Raw genomic sequence first — 17,130 nt, 5'->3', positions numbered from 1 at the left:
CTCCCCTTGACACGAGTGGTAACGTTTGAAACCTCAGTAGCATCCTAAGCAACGACCTCTGGAGAATGCACTGGAGGTAGGATGAATTGTAGGAGAATTAGCAGGGAAGCCCAGAGAATGTCTTTTAGATATGTTTTTCTCCTAAATACAGAAATTAATCTATGCTTTTGATAGACAGATAATGGCTAAAGGGCCTTTGAAGATGTGATTAGGGTAAGGATCTTAAATTTGGACAGTATCTTGTACTACCCACCATTCAGGTGGGCCTGATGTAACCCCAGGGAGGCAAGAAGGTCAAAGACAACAGAAAGCAACATGAGGGTGGAGGCAGAGATGGGAGGGCTGCAGCTATGAGCCAAGGACTGCCAGAAGCCTCTGGAACCTAGAAATGAGAAGGAGCCGATTCTCCCCTGGAGCCCCCAGAAGGAGCCAGTCCCACCACCCCCTGATTTAGCTCTTTACAGCTTAGATTAGACTTCTGACCTCCAGAACTAAAAGAGAATAAATTTATGTTGCATTAAAGCCACTGAGTTAGTGATAATTTATTACAGCAGCTCCGAGAAAACTGAGACAATGCTCAGTGCAGAAATTTGGAAAATAGAAAAGTACAAAGGATTTTTTTTAAAAGCCACTCTAGTTCCCCTGCCAAAAGGGGAAAACAAATAGTATTTTTGGTTTTCAGCTTTGTAGACTTGTTCTCTGTGTTTGTATACTTACAAATTGAGCAAAAATGGTATTGTACCATACATACTGCTTTTGTACTCAGATATTTTAAACTTGGTGATCTATTGTGAACTTGTTCCTATGTCCTTAAGTATGTTTCTACCCTATGGTTTTTAATGGCTGCCTAGTAGTCCATCCTGTAAAGTTACCAAGATTTAGCCCACAAATCCCCTCTTAAGGCATCTAGATCATTCCCAACTGTTTACTGGTTTAAATAATACTGTAGTGAACATCCTTTCTCATATATCTTGGGCACATCTCTCATTATTTCTTTAAAATAAATTCCTTGAGTAAAAAGGGTAAATGCTAGGTTGAAGCGCAAGTACATTTTTAAGGCTCTTGATGCATGTTGCTAGATTGCCCTTGTTATATAGGTTTTACCCATTTTTATACTCACAGCACAGGGAGATACTTTAAATATACTAATGGCTGGCTTGGGGCACCCGTGTCTGGGGCCTTTTTAGCACATCCTCTCCTTTAGAACCTTGGCATCCACTCAAACATGGAGAAATCTCCTTCAGCCCATCCTTGTGGACGGGGAGGCAGCCAGCCCCTCACGGAGAGGTCTCCCACTCCGTAGGGTACTCTCCGAGCGGTATGAGAGGCAGCTCCCCCTTGACTGAACTCCTGAAGGGGAGACAGTTTATTCATCATCTCCAAAGCCTAGCACATAGCAGATGCTCATGAAATTATTTTGAACCAGATTGAAGGGCTGCCCAAGACTCAACGGGGTGTCAGGCAGGGATGGATAACTCCTGACGACTCCACCCGAGGCCATTTCCCCGTGTGTCTCTCTCCATTGCTCATTTATCCATGACATTGGCTGTAATTGATAATGACATGTTTGTGAGGTTCCTGAGGGCCAAGTCCCAAGTTTCTAAGATCATTGACTCCTCAGTGCCGAGCCAAGCTCCTGGCATTGGTAGCCACTCAGTGAAGACCTGTTGAATGCACACATAGATTTTTGTTTTGCTCCAGAAGGCTTGCCGTTCAAGTCTTGGTGGCAGCCTAGGGTGGGGTTCTTGGAGAGAGGGGCAGGGGGTCAGGAGCTCCGGGTGGCAGCTCTCCGAGTGGGGTGCTCTGTCTTCAGGAAGGGTGAGGTGCCACATAGGAGGGGTGGCTTTAATATTGAAGGCTCTGGCTTCTTTACACATGTTCTTGGTGCCTTGTAATTTGGGGTGTAGAAAACACAAACAGGGGACAGAGAATAGTCACGTGGTCGCCATGGGAGCCCAGTTTGGTACCTAGAGGAACAGATCTTGGGTGGCACTCATTTTGGTGTTTTCTCTCTTTCACCAGCGTCCCACTACTACAAATACAAGCAGCAGTTCATCTTCCCAGGTGAGTTTTGTGTGAGCTGGAAACAGCCTTTTCTTAGCAAGCCCTGCTTAGGTGTGGAAGTGCTGGAATGGAGGGGCGTGTGAATGTTGTTGGGTGGACAAGGTCAAAAAGCATCAGAATGGAGTCCCCAGGCCCCGGGATAGTGGCTGGACCTGGACGTGGAGAAGGGGAAGGGTCTGAGGACCCAAGTTCACAACACAAAGGCCTGAGCGGGTGGTCGTCAGTGGAAGGCTGGGCAAGGGTGAGGAGGGGTCCGGAGCCATGTGGGAGGGGAGAGGTAGCCAGAGGGGCTTGAGTTGAGTCCTGAGAGATGCAAAACCGAGAGACCCCTTCATCCCAAAGGGAAATCAGGAATGAGGAGCACCCAGAGCTGCCCACAGAGATGCTTCAGGCCAGGGCTCGGAGCTTCTGGAAGCCCCCTAGTCAACAGTGGGAAATTCTGTTCAGAGGGTGACGAAAGTGCTGGCGCATCTGAAAAGATGAAGTCCAGGTTGTCGAGGAAGGGGGAAAGGGCACTGGCCAGCCCCAGGGGCCCTCGATGCTGGCCGAGCAATTACTGCCTCTCCCGGGAATCAGGCCTTTGGGGCGGCTGTGGGCTCCACACGTGTCTGGTGTCTGACTGTCCGGTCTCTGGTTTTCAGATGTGGTGCCGGTGCCGGAGACAATGACCCGTGCGCCCCAGGTCATCCTGCATCCGGTGACCTCAAATCCAATGTAAGTGGGACAGAGACCTCCCTCCCCCTGTCACGAGCCCACCCACCAGTCAGCTCAGCTTCCCTACTGTCTTCTTCCTCTTCTTGGAATTAGTGGGGGAGAGGGACAGAGAAGGACGCAGGGCAGAGAGGGGGACAGCGACAGCCCAGGCGGAGGGACAGAGGCTGCAGCCTGAGAGATTGGCAGTGCCGCCACCGCGGGTCAGCGCAGCCTGTGTCCCCCGGGCCTTGCTGTCAAGTGCAGTTTCTGGGGCTGGAGCATTTCTTCAGGACCCCCAGGCCCTCCTGTGTGCGCCGTGCCCAGGGCGCTGCATGGAAGGGCGGTCATTCTAAGTCACCCCCCACCCCACCCCGCTTTTAAGAAGTGCAAACCACAGCCCACAGGACAAATCCAGCCAGCTGCCCGCTTTTGCAGGTCAACTCGTATTGGACCATGGCACACGCATCCGTTAAGGTGTGTGTCTGCCCTGCTTTTGTGCTAAATGGCAGAGCCAAGGAGTTGCCACAGACTGTAGGGCCCGCAAAGCTGAAATATATACTGTCTGGTCCTTCAGAGAAGAAGTTTGCTGATCCTTGGTTTAGACAATTATATTAAAAAAATAATAGCTCATTTTAGAAAATTTGGGCTATTCCATTAAAAAAAGGAAAAATAACAACTCATTATCCCACCACTGTCAGCATTTAGATGTGTGCCCTTTCTATCCTTATTTTTGCATAGTTGTGATCCATACATGCGGTTTCCATTCTGCTTTTTTTTCCATTCAAGCTATAACATAACATTTCCGTATTATTCCAGACTCTTCATAAACATTGTATAGAATGGCTGTAAATTCCATGGGATGTTGAAAACTTTTCTTAACTGTTTCACTATTGCTGGATCTTATGTGGCTTTCCGTATTTCATTATTGTAAAGAATGCTACAATGAACACCTTTGTGTAGCATCCTTAGCATCCCTAGGATACAAAACCTCTTTCTGCATGGTCTATTACTCGTGCAAAGTTAAATCACCATCCTTTAACTTAGCCTCTTTGGCTGTGACCAAAGTCTGCGCCATGCTAGGGGACCTCATTTCAACTTGACCAGTTTCTCAACTCACATTTTTGCCTGGTTTGGCATTTCCTTGGCTCCCCTCACTGCCTCACCCTTTCTGACCTGGGTTGTGGAGTTTTTTAAAGACCCGTGCGGTACAGCTGTGAAATCAAAGAAGCAGCAGTTTGCTGGGGGATGTTGTGCTGACATCCAGCTCCAGATCATTTCTCTGCTGCACGAAAACCACTTCCACAATTTGTGCAAGATAAACTCCAGGTTATTAGCTGACAGCCAGGGAGGGCCAGTGAGAAACAGAATCAGTAGCTGCCAGTGATCTGCTTAAATGTGCGTGGAGTGATGGGAACGACCTCCTGGCAGAGGGGAAATAATTTAACAGCCCCGACTGCTGTCCTCATGCCTCGATGCACAGAAAGGAGGATGTTGTACATTTCATTATTGGGCGTGAAGAGAAGCTCCAGGTGCAGTTTCCCACCCAAAGCTCCCCCTAGTGTGACAGGCTCCTGCCACCATCAGCCGTCATGTAGCTCAGGATGGGGAAGGCCCCCAAAATGAGGAGGAGGGGGACTCTGCTTAGCTTCCATTAGGGAAATAGAGAAGGGGGGTGGGATTCCTTCCACCAGCTCCAGTTCTTCCAAGCCTTTTTCAGCAGCCTAGTTACTTTTTCCTCTCCGCACCCCTTAGACATGCACACATTCTCTGTTCTAAAGGTACACCCCCAAATATACTTCTAGCACTCACTGGGCCCCACATCTGCATCATTTACCAGGCCCCTGACACTCCCCTCATGCCCCCCAGAGCATCCCCATCATACCGTCAACATACAGCATGCCCCCGACACCCCCAGAATGGCCTCCCAACTCACGTGCACACAGGGTCACCCCAACAGAGAACATCCCATAATATCTACACAGCACTTGGCATGTACGGGGTAATCATAGTCAGACACACCACAACACCATCACCTGTACCAGCGTGTCTGCACACCTAGACTGCAGGTGCAGCTCATGAGCTCACAAGTGCACACACACACACACACACACCTGTGTTTCCCAGTCCAATATGGTCTTGCTTCCTGCTTCTCATTCTCATTCCACACATCCTGATCCAGTGCGATTGACAGAGTCCAACTCAAACACTGTGAACTTTGCAAATAATCCAGTAATTCTTCTCTCTGTGGAATTCCCACCATGCTCCATTCATTCATACCCAACCTTTGACCTTTGTCACTTTTAGTCTCTGTGCACAATGTCTACATAATTGCCTTGGTTCCTTCAGTAGTAATGGAATATTTCTTAAAGTCAGGAGTCATCCTGATTTCAATTCTGTATCCCTCTAAGGATCTAGCCTGTTCCTGGCTTATGATTCTAGTCAAACAAACGAATGAATGAATGAATGAATGAGCCAACAACCAAATGGACACCAAGACCTTTCACACAATTCTGAGTATAAGTCAACTTTAGATACCTGATGAATTCTTTCCTAGCAAAAACCTAGAAATTGATCATTCTTTCACCCATGATATTTAGACCAATTTATAAGGAAGCTGCTAGGCTGGGGGAAACTGAAGCAATAAAGTAAAATGAGCCCTGAGCAGCCCAGAAAATCTGTTTACAACAGTGACCTCGCTCAGTCCCGCTTTATGGAGGGGTTATAGATTGGTTTGGAGACCTAGTGTCCAGTGAAACGTGAGATAAAAGCTTCGCGGTAAGGACTTTGCATCTTGGAACTCATCAACCACGGATAAACTCGATTTGTGGACTTGCCTTTTCATCTAAGGGTCACGTTTATTTTTCTTTCTTTAAAGCTTGGAAGGAAATCCATTACTTCAAATTGAAGTGGAGCCAACCTCGGAGGTGAGAATTGGAGAGCGGTGAAGCCACTTTCTGCAGGGCTGCCCAGAACTTGGCAGAGCCAGTTGGTGTCTTTAATGACTCAGGGCTCGGGGCGGGTGGGGGGTGTGGTGGCCCTGTTTGATGGATGTTCTCACTCCAGGACAATTAACAAGCAGTGGCCCCTCCCGGCACTGAGCCTAATGGGCCATTATATAGTTCGCATCATGGAAAGGCAACTTGTGCGGAAGTTAGCAAGTGATTTGCATTCTTACTTGAAAAATCAGCTCCAAGCTGGGTCAGCAATGAGGGGAACGTGCCCCACGGCCTCCAAAAAAACACATGGGAGGAAGTGGGGGCTCCGGGGAGGCTGGGTGTCGAGAAGGTTCTGGGGCCTCTTTGTACCTCTGTTAGAGGAACCCATGAAGTGTTCTGGGTGAGAACCTGGAGTTCCAACCCCGAGGCTCTGCTAGTATGTCCCAAGCTGAAAGGAATAGAGTTGGAGTTTCCAGAGAAAACCATTTCCTTGGAATGATTGTGGGGTTGAAAAATGATCCTGGGAGAAGCCAATGTTTTCTGTGTCATTTCTTCTGAGTGTGTTGTCAGGGGTGGGGGGTTGGGGGTGGGGAGGATTGTTCGGTTGTTTTAGGCCAGGCAGACCTGCACGCACACAAGTGGCCACCTTCTCAGGACAGTCTCATCGGGCCCAGGGCCTCTGGGAATCCCCACTAGCTCCCATATTCCAGCCAGAGAGTCCTAGAAGCAGGGCTCCCCCACTCCCCCCTGCCATGCCCTGGGTCCCCCTCTCCCCAGACAACATGCTTGGATGGTAGATCCCTGGATCTTCAGCATCTAACTGTAGATTGTCACACCTAAGTAGCCTGAATCACGTGGCTTTGTGTGTTAAACACGCAGATTTTGGGCCTCACCTGGTGAGATTCTGATTCAGTAGGTCTAGGTGGGACCCAGGAATCTACATTTCCTTGGCCGTCCCTGGGCATGCCTGATACAGGTGGGCAGGTCTGTGCAAAGAGCTTCACAGGTCTTAATCTCATTTAAAACCTCACATCACCCCCAGGGGTAGGCTCTATTGCCCCCACTTCACAGATGAGGGAAGGAAGGCTCAGAGAAGGGAAGTGACTTGCCCAAGGTCACACAGAGGCCAGATTGAAACTCACTTGTTCTGTCAAGCCCATTCCATTCACCTCATACTCTGTGTCTCCTGCCTTCCCGGCTGCCTGAGCAAGTGCTGCAGCCTGAACCCCGGGTCTTCTGGCTTGTGGAGGGTAGCTCCGGCCTCTCCCGGTTTCTGACTCATCAATTCCAAGTTCCCTGGGGGAAGCAGCAGGCACTTGATATTGAGAACCATCACATGTTATATGCGGATGCACGAGACACCTGTATTTGCCGCAAGCACATAAACAGGTTCGTGGCCTCTTCCCACCTTGCCAACGCGCTGGAGGAACAAATGGTGTGGAAACAGGAAGGGCATTGGGTATCAGGAGTGGAGAGACCCAGCTTTCCATTCGAGCTCCACTTGTCTGTGTGATCCAGAACCAGGCACTTCCTGGCATGACCACCCGTTCTGGTTTGCCCATGCCAGGGGGTTTCCTGGGTGGGACATGGGCCTTTCAGTGCTAAGACTGGGACAATCCCGGATAACCAGAACAGGTGGTCACCCTAGCAATTCTCTGTGCCTCAGTTTCCCCTCTCATAAAGCACAACAGGCTTGGATTACAATGATAGCCCCTTTAGAGTCTTCATTGTATGAGTCTGGACAAGAGCTACTTGGGAAAACAGAGAGGGAGAAGGGCATGGCGGCCGAGCTCACGTGCAGAGCGTGCCCAGACCCACACACGCCCACGGGACCCAGCAGGGCCTTGTGGGATGGCCGGGCAGTGGCAGGAAGGGCCCTGACCTCTCTCCCTCTCTGGCTGCAGAATGAAGAGGGCCACGATGAGGCCGAGGAGTCGGAGGACGACTTCGAGGAGATGAACCTGTCCCTCCTGTCGGCCCGGAGCTTCCCACGCAAGGCCAGCCAGACCAGCATCTTCCTCCAGGAGTGGGACATCCCCTTCGAGCAGCTGGAGATCGGCGAGCTCATCGGGAAGGGCCGCTTCGGGCAGGTGTACCACGGCCGCTGGCACGGCGAGGTGGCCATCCGGCTGATCGACATCGAGAGGGACAACGAGGACCAGCTCAAGGCCTTCAAGCGGGAGGTGATGGCGTACAGACAGACGCGGCACGAGAACGTGGTGCTCTTCATGGGCGCCTGCATGAGCCCGCCCCACCTGGCCATCATCACCAGGTGAGTCCCACCTGCGCGGGGCTCCCCACCCCGGGAGGCGGGATGCGCGGAGGGAAGACGTGGCGGTTCGTGTGCATTCAGTCTTCTCGTTGATGGAGTGTCTCTAGTTCTACCTTCTCAGCTTGCATGGTTTTCAGATTTAAGCATCTGGAAAATATTTTTAACGTTGCACCTCTTTAGCTGAACAATGCTATGGAGAGAGCACTAATGGGGATCAGCAAAGTTGGGTCAGGTATTCGTACGTATTTATCTAAGTATTTGTATAAACTGGGGCAAGTCTAAAACAGAATTCTGCAAACCTTTTCTGTAAAGGACCCCTGTATTTTAGGCTTTGTGGTCCAGAAGGTTCCTGTGGCAATTATTCAGTCCTACAATAATAATACAGTAATTATTTCGTATTATTGTAATACGAAAGCAGCCATGGACAATAGGTATCAAATGAGCGTGCCTGTGTTCCAATAAAACTTTATTTACAAAAACAGGCAGTGGGCTGGATTTGGCCCACAGGCTGTAGCTTGTCAACCCTGGACTAGGATTCCAATGAAAATTATTCTGGCTTTCATTAAAGTTGAAGAGCATGTTTGCAGGGCTTTATGACTTTTTGTTGTGAATATCCAGGACCTACGGTCTTTGCAGGCACAGAAGGGGTAGTTCATAGAGAATTGACAGTAAGAAAATGTCAGATAATAGTAACTTTCTTGGACTTACTCTCTCCCTGACCTCCTCCAATGACTCAGGGCATTGAAAAGCAATAGCTTTGGTTCCAGTTGAATAATTGGGAAACATGCACTTGGTGTGTTTTTGAACTCTGGCATTTGCTCCCTTGTTGAGTCAGGGCTGGCCATGGCAGGGCATTCTTGGTGTCCCTGTGTTGTTAAAGGTCATATTAGGAGCCCTCTCCTTCCCACACTCAACTCACGCAATGAGAGTCCAAATACTCAAGACTCACATCTTGGCAGGTGTCGTGGCAGGAGCTGTGGACTCAGGAAAGGGCTGGTGTGTCTTTGAGCTGTCTCTTTTGATACAAAGCCTCATTGAGTCCAATTATAAGGTCTTGGTGATGAGAAGAAGCTGCATTATTGTCTGTCAGCATTGATTGTGCAGATGGTGGGTTGATTGGAGCCCTGGTGTGGAATGGTTAAGTACTTGCAAAGGACTGGAGATCTGGGAGGTTTAGGAATTCAACCTTCCTTATACCAGGGTAAAAATGGTGGTTCTCAGCTTTGCATGGGACAGAAGCGGCCCTCGAATAATATTCAGGGGGCTGAGCTATTCTGTTTATCTGAGTGTAACAGTGAGCTTTTGCTGCGTAACAAACCACCCCAAAACTTATTGGTTTCTCTCTATCCTGTAGATAGTTCTGGGCTGAGCCGGGCTTAGTAGCCGGGCTCTTGGATATGTCTGCGGTTGCCTGGCAGGTCAACCGGATGCTCGTCAGTCTGGGATGCCTTCACTCATGTACCTGCTGGTTGGCAGAATGTCAGCTGCATGCCTTGGTTCTCTTCCATGTGGCTTCTTATCCCCCAACAGGCTAGCACGGGCTTATTCCTAGGGGGGTCCCAGAGTTCCAAGTATACAAGAGTTAAGTCCTAACACACAAGTGCATTTCACACCTCTGATTATGTCACATTGGCTAGTGTCCATTGGCCAAAGCAAGTCACAGATCAACCTGGATTCAAGGTGTGACGGAACAGGCTCTATCTCTTGATGGGAAGATCTGCACCATCATGTTCTAAGAACAGAGATTCAGAGAGAGAGAAAGTCTGTGGCCACTTTTGCAGTCTACCATAGCAAGATCCTTTGTTCCATTTCTTTTTCCTTATCCAGTACACAATATCTTCTTTTGAAGGTAGCTGCCTAACCCTTTACTTGGAATGCACAAATCTGGCCTTCTTCCCATGGCTCTGACCAGTCTGTTACCCCAACTTTCTCTGGTCAGCTCTTTGCCTTCTGCCCTAATAACCTCCCTTTTTTTTTTTAACATCTCCAAAATAGAAATTTTGAAAACCCTCATCTCATCTTCATTGCCTGGCCTTTCCAAGGGCCCCCCATCTCCTTACTTTCTGACTTTTTCAGCGTTGTCGATGAGGCCAGTTATCGATTCCCCATCTCACCCCCTTTCCCAAGGAGCACCTAATTGGGAATGGATGGGTTCAGTTAGCAGCCACCCTTGAAAAATGAGTGGTCATTATGAAAATGTGTCCCCCATCCTGCAAGCCAGCTGCATTTGCAGCTCTCTTCTATTATGCACAGAATTCTGAACACCCCTCCCCAAGCACTGGAACTGCCTACAGATTTCACAAATAATGCAGCCTTTTCCTGGCACCATGAGAACGACTCTGCAGCTTTGGGACATCTAATTGGTCTCTGAAGTGTTTTGGTATTTTTGCATGAAGCTTCAAGGATGCCAGATGAGCCTCAAAGAAGTGGCATTTATTCCATACTATTGTGGTGTTACATATTGTCTCAGGAAGGGGCTTTGCGCACCCCTCTCTCCCGTTCAGTAGCATCTACTTGTTGGCTCTCCAGGTTTCTTATCTGAACGTTCAGTTTGAAACCAAACATTTGAGTAATTTAATTAATCGCTTGCATTCACACGATTGGTTGGCAGAGGTCGGTAGTGGGACAATAGCCAACCAACTGGAACAATTTTTGCACACTGGATTATTTTACAGAGAACATAAGACCAGATAATTACCTGGCATATTCCATATAAATTCACAATGGCATGCTCTAGCCAATTACTTAGTAATTATCATCAAAGTTAACAAGTATTTCTAAGATTAGCTTCCTTGTAATGCAATATGTATGGCTCTTGGGGAATGAGTAATAACCAACTAGTTACCCAATTGCTATATCCACAAATGCAATTAGCAGCGGGATTGCTAAATTGTTTCACGATTGGGGTCATTATGAGATTATTGCAAAGCTATTGATAGCCTGCGCAATTGCTCATTTTAAAAACTCCAAATGGAATTTCAAAGCCAGTAAAGACAGAGCTGAATGAAAACATCTCTCACTCTTCTACCTTGCCACACGGTTTCCTGGGCCTCAGTTTCCTCATCTGTAAAGTGACTCCATGGAGCCAGATGTTTATGTAGGATCCTTCCAGCTCTAAAAAAGCCATTTGGTTCTCTGAGAATGGGCTGTATTTGAGAGGCAGGCTGGGATAGGTCTAGCTCAGTGCTTCACAAAGTATGGACCCCCTGAACCCCCTGCATCAGAGTCACAGGGGGTTGGGGAAGGGGGGGGAGGGTGTCACTAAAATTCAGATTCCTGGGTGCTACCAGTATGTGTTTTCTATGGCTGCTGTAAAAAATTACCGCAAACTTGCCGACTTGAAACAAAACACATTTGTTATGGTAGAGTTGTGAGGTCAGAAGTCTGAAGTGGGTTGCACTGAGCTAAAATCAAGGTGATGGCAGAGCTGTGTTCCTTCTTGGAGTCTCCAGGGGAAAAAATATTTTGTTCTAAAGCTGCATTCTGTGCATTCCTTGGCTCATGGCCCCTTCCCTCCATCTTGCAAACCAGCAGCGTGGCGTCCTGCTTCCCGGCACACTGCCTTCTCCTGTGGTCCTAACTCCCTCTTCCTCCCCCTGATAAGGACATTTGTGATTGCACTGGGCCCACCCGGACGGTCCAGAATAATTCCCCCATCTCAACACCCTGAATATAATCACGTCTGCAAATACCATTTTGACCTTCACAGGTCCAAGGATTAGGACCTGGGGGCATCATTTGACCGCCTCCTTCCCGGGACCTAAGGAATCCAGTCTGTTTGCAAATGGAGACCTTTTAACCGAGGTCCCCAGCCAAGTCTCATCCGGCTGATACTTGGGAACCAGGCCCTGGAGAATGTCACCAGGGAGCACCTACTGTGTGCCCAGCGTTGGTGCCAGATGCGGCCAGCTAATGCAGAGGGCAACGGAAACAGGATAGTTTCCCAGTGAAAACGGACCAGACAGAATTTCAGAATGTCAGGATCTCAGTGCGAGGGTAATTTATTTATCTGGCAATGGGAGATAAAATCCTGAAACGGATGTCTCCAAGTGAACTTCACCAGGGGAACCTGAGCCCATCAAGCCTATCCTGGCCATTTTATAGATTTGAAAACTGAGACCAGAGGGGAAATTGGAGTCGGTACAAGAGCCCAGGTTTCTATCAATGCACCCCATCCTCCAATGTCTTGAAAACTCTATACCCCCCCACTGCTTGTCCATTCATTCATTCATTCAACAGATACTTATTAAACATTCCTTAAGTGCCAAGCACTATGATAGACACTAGGGGGATGGCGGGCAGCAAGACAGACCTGAACCCTGTTCTTGGGGTGCTGGCATTCAGTTTGGGGGAGATGTACCAGCATTGAAGTGGTAACAAACTTAAATTAGTTCCAAGTACAGTGAGGGAAATGAACTTGAGTTGCGATTGAGGGGAACTGAGATGTGTGGTTCTTTTAGGTAGGGGGTCCCAGGAGCGTCTCTGAAGAAGTGATGCTTGGACCTGAGTGAGCAGGACCTTGGGACAGGGCACCCTAGCAGAGGGAATGACAAATGCAGAGGGCCAGGGGTAGGAGTGAGCAGGTGGTGACAGTGGGGCGGGCAGGAGGGTAGAAGATGAGGGTAGAGAAGTTAGCAGGAGTCAGATTGGTTGGGTAGCAGGGGTGCTTTTCAAGCAATCCTGATGCCTGGCCCTACCCCTAAATCAGGGTTTCCTGACCTCAGGACTGTTGACATAACGGGACCTGGTAATTCCTGCTGTGGGAGCTGCTCTAAGCCTCGTAGGATGTTTAACCACATCCCTGGCCTCTACCCACTAGATACCAGTAGCAACACCTCCCTTGCCAGTTGTAGCCACCAGAAATGTCTCCAGACATCTCCAAATGTCCTCTGGGGGCAAAATCGTCCCCCTCCCCCACTGCCCTAGAGTTTCCAATTTAATTAGTCAGGCTGGGGCTCAGGCCTCAGTAGTAAAGCTATTTTACAGCCAGGGTTGAGAGCCTGAATCCTGGTGAGGAGTCCGGAGTGTACGCTAAGAGCCGTAGGGTCAGAGGCAGGGATGTAGCCTGGTGCATGAGGGGAATAACTGGGAAACCTCCAAAATGCAGGATAAAGGCCCAAAGGGATATATCTGGATGGCTGCAGAGGGAACAACAGTTCACTGAAACGTGCAGCTTATCTGCCCCCACTTCCCGCCGCAGTCAAAGAGCTGATGATCTCGGGGTCCGCCCAGCGTCCTTTCCCCAAGCCGGCAGCCAGGCCGGGAAGCGCCCCTGCGTGAAGACTGCAGGAGCGCAGCTGCAGCAGAGGGTGAGTCCAGGGAGTTAGAAGCTGCCCTGTTATCCCCAGCAAGGCCTGTCGCAAATGTTACAGCGCCCTCATTAGCTTTTGCTCCAGCCCCCTGTAGAGGAAGGAAGAGGGAACGCCTTGGGCCCAACCCTGGGGTCCCATTAAATGCTTCCCCTAATGAAGCTAAGGGGCAGAGCTGAGCCTCTTTGCTAGAATCATGTCCCTCCCTGTTTAAGGGCCGGGCTGAATGCAGAGCCCCCCAAAGTGAACCAAACAGCAGCTGCCTCCAGCCTTCAGCAGGTGCTGGCTTCAGGGCAGGTTTGGTGACATGCTTCTGTTTTCATTGTGCCCATTTTACGGATTGGAAAACTGAGTTCAGAGAGCCAAAGAAAACCCTTTGCCCAGGTCAGAGAATGAAGACCCAGCAGACCCTGCCATTGAGCTAACGTAGATTTGAAAACTCATCTAGCATGTTCTTGTCAGGGTCAAGGGGAACAGACTCAGTTTGTGAGCAAGAGCTTGTCACGGCGGGTCTCAACCTGTGGTCCTATCAGAAGCATCTGGAGAACCTGGTGAAAATACCTGCTCCAGGATCCCTCCTACACCCCTGAGCCGGGGTCTTTGTCTTCTTTATTAATATCCAGAGAATTTGGTACATGCCACAGTTTGAGAACCACTAATTGAGTAGAACTGGGTTTCATTTTTTGTAGTTTTGATTCCCTGGTTTTTGTGTACTTCTCTAATGCACTGTTAATTCACACACACACACATACACACACACACACCACCTTCCATGTACAACCTAAATAACATACCCATTCTCTCTTCTCCCTCTCATAAAAACACCCGTTCTTTCTCTTTCCCTGCAAAAGACCCATTTCATGAATATTAGCAACTCATAAACTCCCCTTAGCCCAGAATCTTCCCCTCCCCCCACCAAATATTTTTCTAGAATTCCGAAATTATTTAAATCCTTGCTTCTCATAGTGTGGTCTCCTGACCTGCATCGCCTGGGAACTTGTTGGAAATGTTAACTCTGGCTCTCACCTCCCACCCCCCACCCCCACCCTCCATGTACTGAGCAGAAGTTGTAGATGTGGGCCCAGCAGTCTGTGTTTTAAGAAGCCCTCCAGGGGATTCTGACACAGTCAAGTGTGAAGCCCACTGCTTTAAAGAAACCTTTCCCTCCTCCCTATCCCCAAGAGCTTCCTGCCCACCTTGGAAACCTTCTCCCCTCACCCCACTGCTCTCCTGGGCAGCCGAGAGCCGTGACTAGCTGGTCCAGAATGAACGTGCTGGGTCCAAAATGTCCAAATATCAGAACCAGCAGGTACCTGAGAGGTCTGACGTCTTCCTGGCCTGTTAGCATCAGGGCAAATGTGCATGTGCTAAAATGCACCTTCCACAAAAATTTCTGGGGCGGCTGAGTGCCAGGTGGCATGCAGGGTGCTCAGAATACAGTTTCTGCCATTTATACTAGGGATTTACATTCCAGCAGAAGAGACAAACAATACCAGGTTAAACAAATAAGATGATTGAGGCATTGAGATAAGTGCTGTGAAGGCAACAAACAGACCTAGGGGCCGAGAGTGGCGGGGGTTGACCTTGAAGAGGGGTTCAGAGGGGGCTTCTTGGGGGAGGTGACGTTTGAACTGGGGCCTAAATGAGGAGGGGGGATGGCCTTGCAAAGAGGCAGAGGAAGAGTGTGCCAGGTTGGGGAACAGCGAGTGCAAAGTCCCTGAGGCGGGACCAAGCGGTGTGTGTTTGAGGACCAGAAGGAAGCGAGTGAGCCAGGGGAGAGTGGGGGGGAAAGACCACAGAGGCCAAGTCGTGTGGGATCCTGGAGGTGCAGGAAAGGGCTTGGGGTTTATCCGGATGCAGTGGGAAGTGGGAAGCCAGTGAGGGGTTTTAAACGGGCTGTTTGCACCGCTCGGGAAGTTCCCTGGTGGCCTCGCTGCAGTCTGCTCTGACACTCAGCCGGGTGGCAGCTCCCAGAGCCAGCCCTTCGGGGCACGGCAGAGGAAGTGTGGGGGGCTCCCCAGAAAGGTGCCTGAATGACACTCTGTATTTAGGAACTCAGTGGACTTCATCAGTCTGCTTCCCCAGGGGCTATATTAGGTGAGATATTAGGGGTATCACATAAACGTCTCATTGTGATCGAGGGGCTTGGGCTGTGTACCCAGGAAAGGAGACGGGAGAGGAGTGGGTTTCCCCCACACCCTCAGGAAAAAAATTTTTTTTAATTTCTGATCGGGCATGTGTTAACAGCCCCACATTGGGTGCTGGGAGTCCCACATCTTCTTAAGTCACGAGAAATTGACGATGATGCCAGTATGCATGAGACATGAGCTTTCACCCAACTCCCAGGGACAAGGAAGTCATGAAACCCCACAGGGCCTCATTGGCACAGCATTTTTAATCCAGGAGATATCAGCAGCTATTTAATAGATTCTCTATTTCCAACTCCAAATCAGTTCCTCTTTTTCATGCTTTCAAATATAATAGCACCAAGCCATTGTATTTGACAGGCAAACGAATGGAAGACCCTTCCTTGTGCTAACCTCAAGGTCTGAATGAGATTTCGACTTGCTTTTCCTGTAACTCTGTACTTGTGGGCTTTCTGATATTTTTTTTCTCTTCAGGCCACTTTGATTGTCCTAAATATAACATACAAGAGTTGGGGGGCCTGAGCACATGAAGATTCTGTCCCCCGCCATCCAGTGGAATCGGCTTCCTTTTATGTTCAAAAAGCTGAATCGCTTTCCCTTTATAAAGCACAGCTGAAAAGGTTTTTGTCTTTGGCTGCCTTTAATTGTGCTGAAATGTAAAGCACCCCGGGACTTTTGTGAAGGAAGTGCTATAAATGAACTGCATCATTTTCATTATTATTATTAGCATCATCTCATGTACATTACAGTTGCCCGTTGGTGAGAGACCATATGACCAGCAGAGGCCGTGCATGGGTGAAGCCCTTGCCACCAGCAACCACTTTCCCCATGTCTCAGAGATTCTTAATTAGCATGTGCAATATCTGTCATCACTTAAAAAAAACTTTTGCCTTATTATGCAAGTGATAACTTGTTTGTTATAGAAAATGCCGATCAGCAAAAAAAAAAAAAGAAAAAGGGGGAATTTACCCATCATGTCTACAGTCCGAGAGAATCAGATTAACATTTTGATGTGCATCTCTCCAGGCATTTTTCTCACAATGTAGACAAATTCCCACTTCGTATCAGTCAGGATAGCAGTAGCTGCTGTAACAAATAAACCTTTAAATGGAAGTGGCGTAACATAATAGAAGTTTCTTTCTGTGTCATGTAATAGTCCAATGTGGGTGTTTCTAGATGGTAGGTGAATTTTTTCAGGATATTTAGGGACCTAAACCCCATCCGTCTTTTGGTTTGGCCATCTCCTAGGGCTTGCTGGGAAAAAGAGGGAAGGACAGCGAGGGTCACAGGTGGGAGGTTTCTATGAGTTGTGCACACATCACTTCCACTTATGCGCCCTTGGCTTGCTCCTGGTCCCTCGGCCACACCTCCCTGCAAGGGAAGCTAAGAAACAACTACCTGTGTTCCCAGGAGGGAAAACAAGTGGAATTCAATGCACAGCCAGCAGTTCTGTGACACACAGACACATATAGATAGAGCTGCTTCTTCAAGCGAAGATAGAATCACTCGGCACATCTTATTCTGTAACTTTCTATTTTTGCTAAAAAACATAATATATGCAACACTCTCTCTTTGGACTCGGGTCTACTGCAAACTTTTTCACTCTTGTGTACTGCAGTCTCCTCACCTATAAAACGGAGATATCATGTATCTCTCTTGCAAGATGGTGATGAGAATTAGAGATCTTAGAAGTAAAGACTATAGCATAG

General features: G+C 48.7%; 1 protein-coding gene across 1 annotated transcript in view; it reads left to right on the top strand.

Moving 5' to 3' along the window:
* KSR2 (kinase suppressor of ras 2) overlaps nucleotides 1-17,130 on the top strand; it is a 427,972-nt gene that overhangs the window by 372,232 nt on the left and 38,610 nt on the right. Inside the window, exons 11-14 of the mRNA XM_037817062.1 lie at nucleotides 2,023-2,064; nucleotides 2,706-2,778; nucleotides 5,633-5,681; nucleotides 7,598-7,965. Of these exons, the coding sequence (XP_037672990.1) occupies nucleotides 2,023-2,064; nucleotides 2,706-2,778; nucleotides 5,633-5,681; nucleotides 7,598-7,965 (532 nt within the window). The remainder of the gene's footprint in view (nucleotides 1-2,022; nucleotides 2,065-2,705; nucleotides 2,779-5,632; nucleotides 5,682-7,597; nucleotides 7,966-17,130) is intronic.

The sequence above is a fragment of the Choloepus didactylus genome, chromosome 23 (assembly GCF_015220235.1).
Source record: "Choloepus didactylus isolate mChoDid1 chromosome 23, mChoDid1.pri, whole genome shotgun sequence".
Classification (NCBI taxonomy): domain Eukaryota; kingdom Metazoa; phylum Chordata; class Mammalia; order Pilosa; family Megalonychidae; genus Choloepus; species Choloepus didactylus.
The sequence above is the reverse complement of the archived record's forward strand: the minus strand, read 5'-3'. Positions and strand labels throughout refer to the sequence as shown.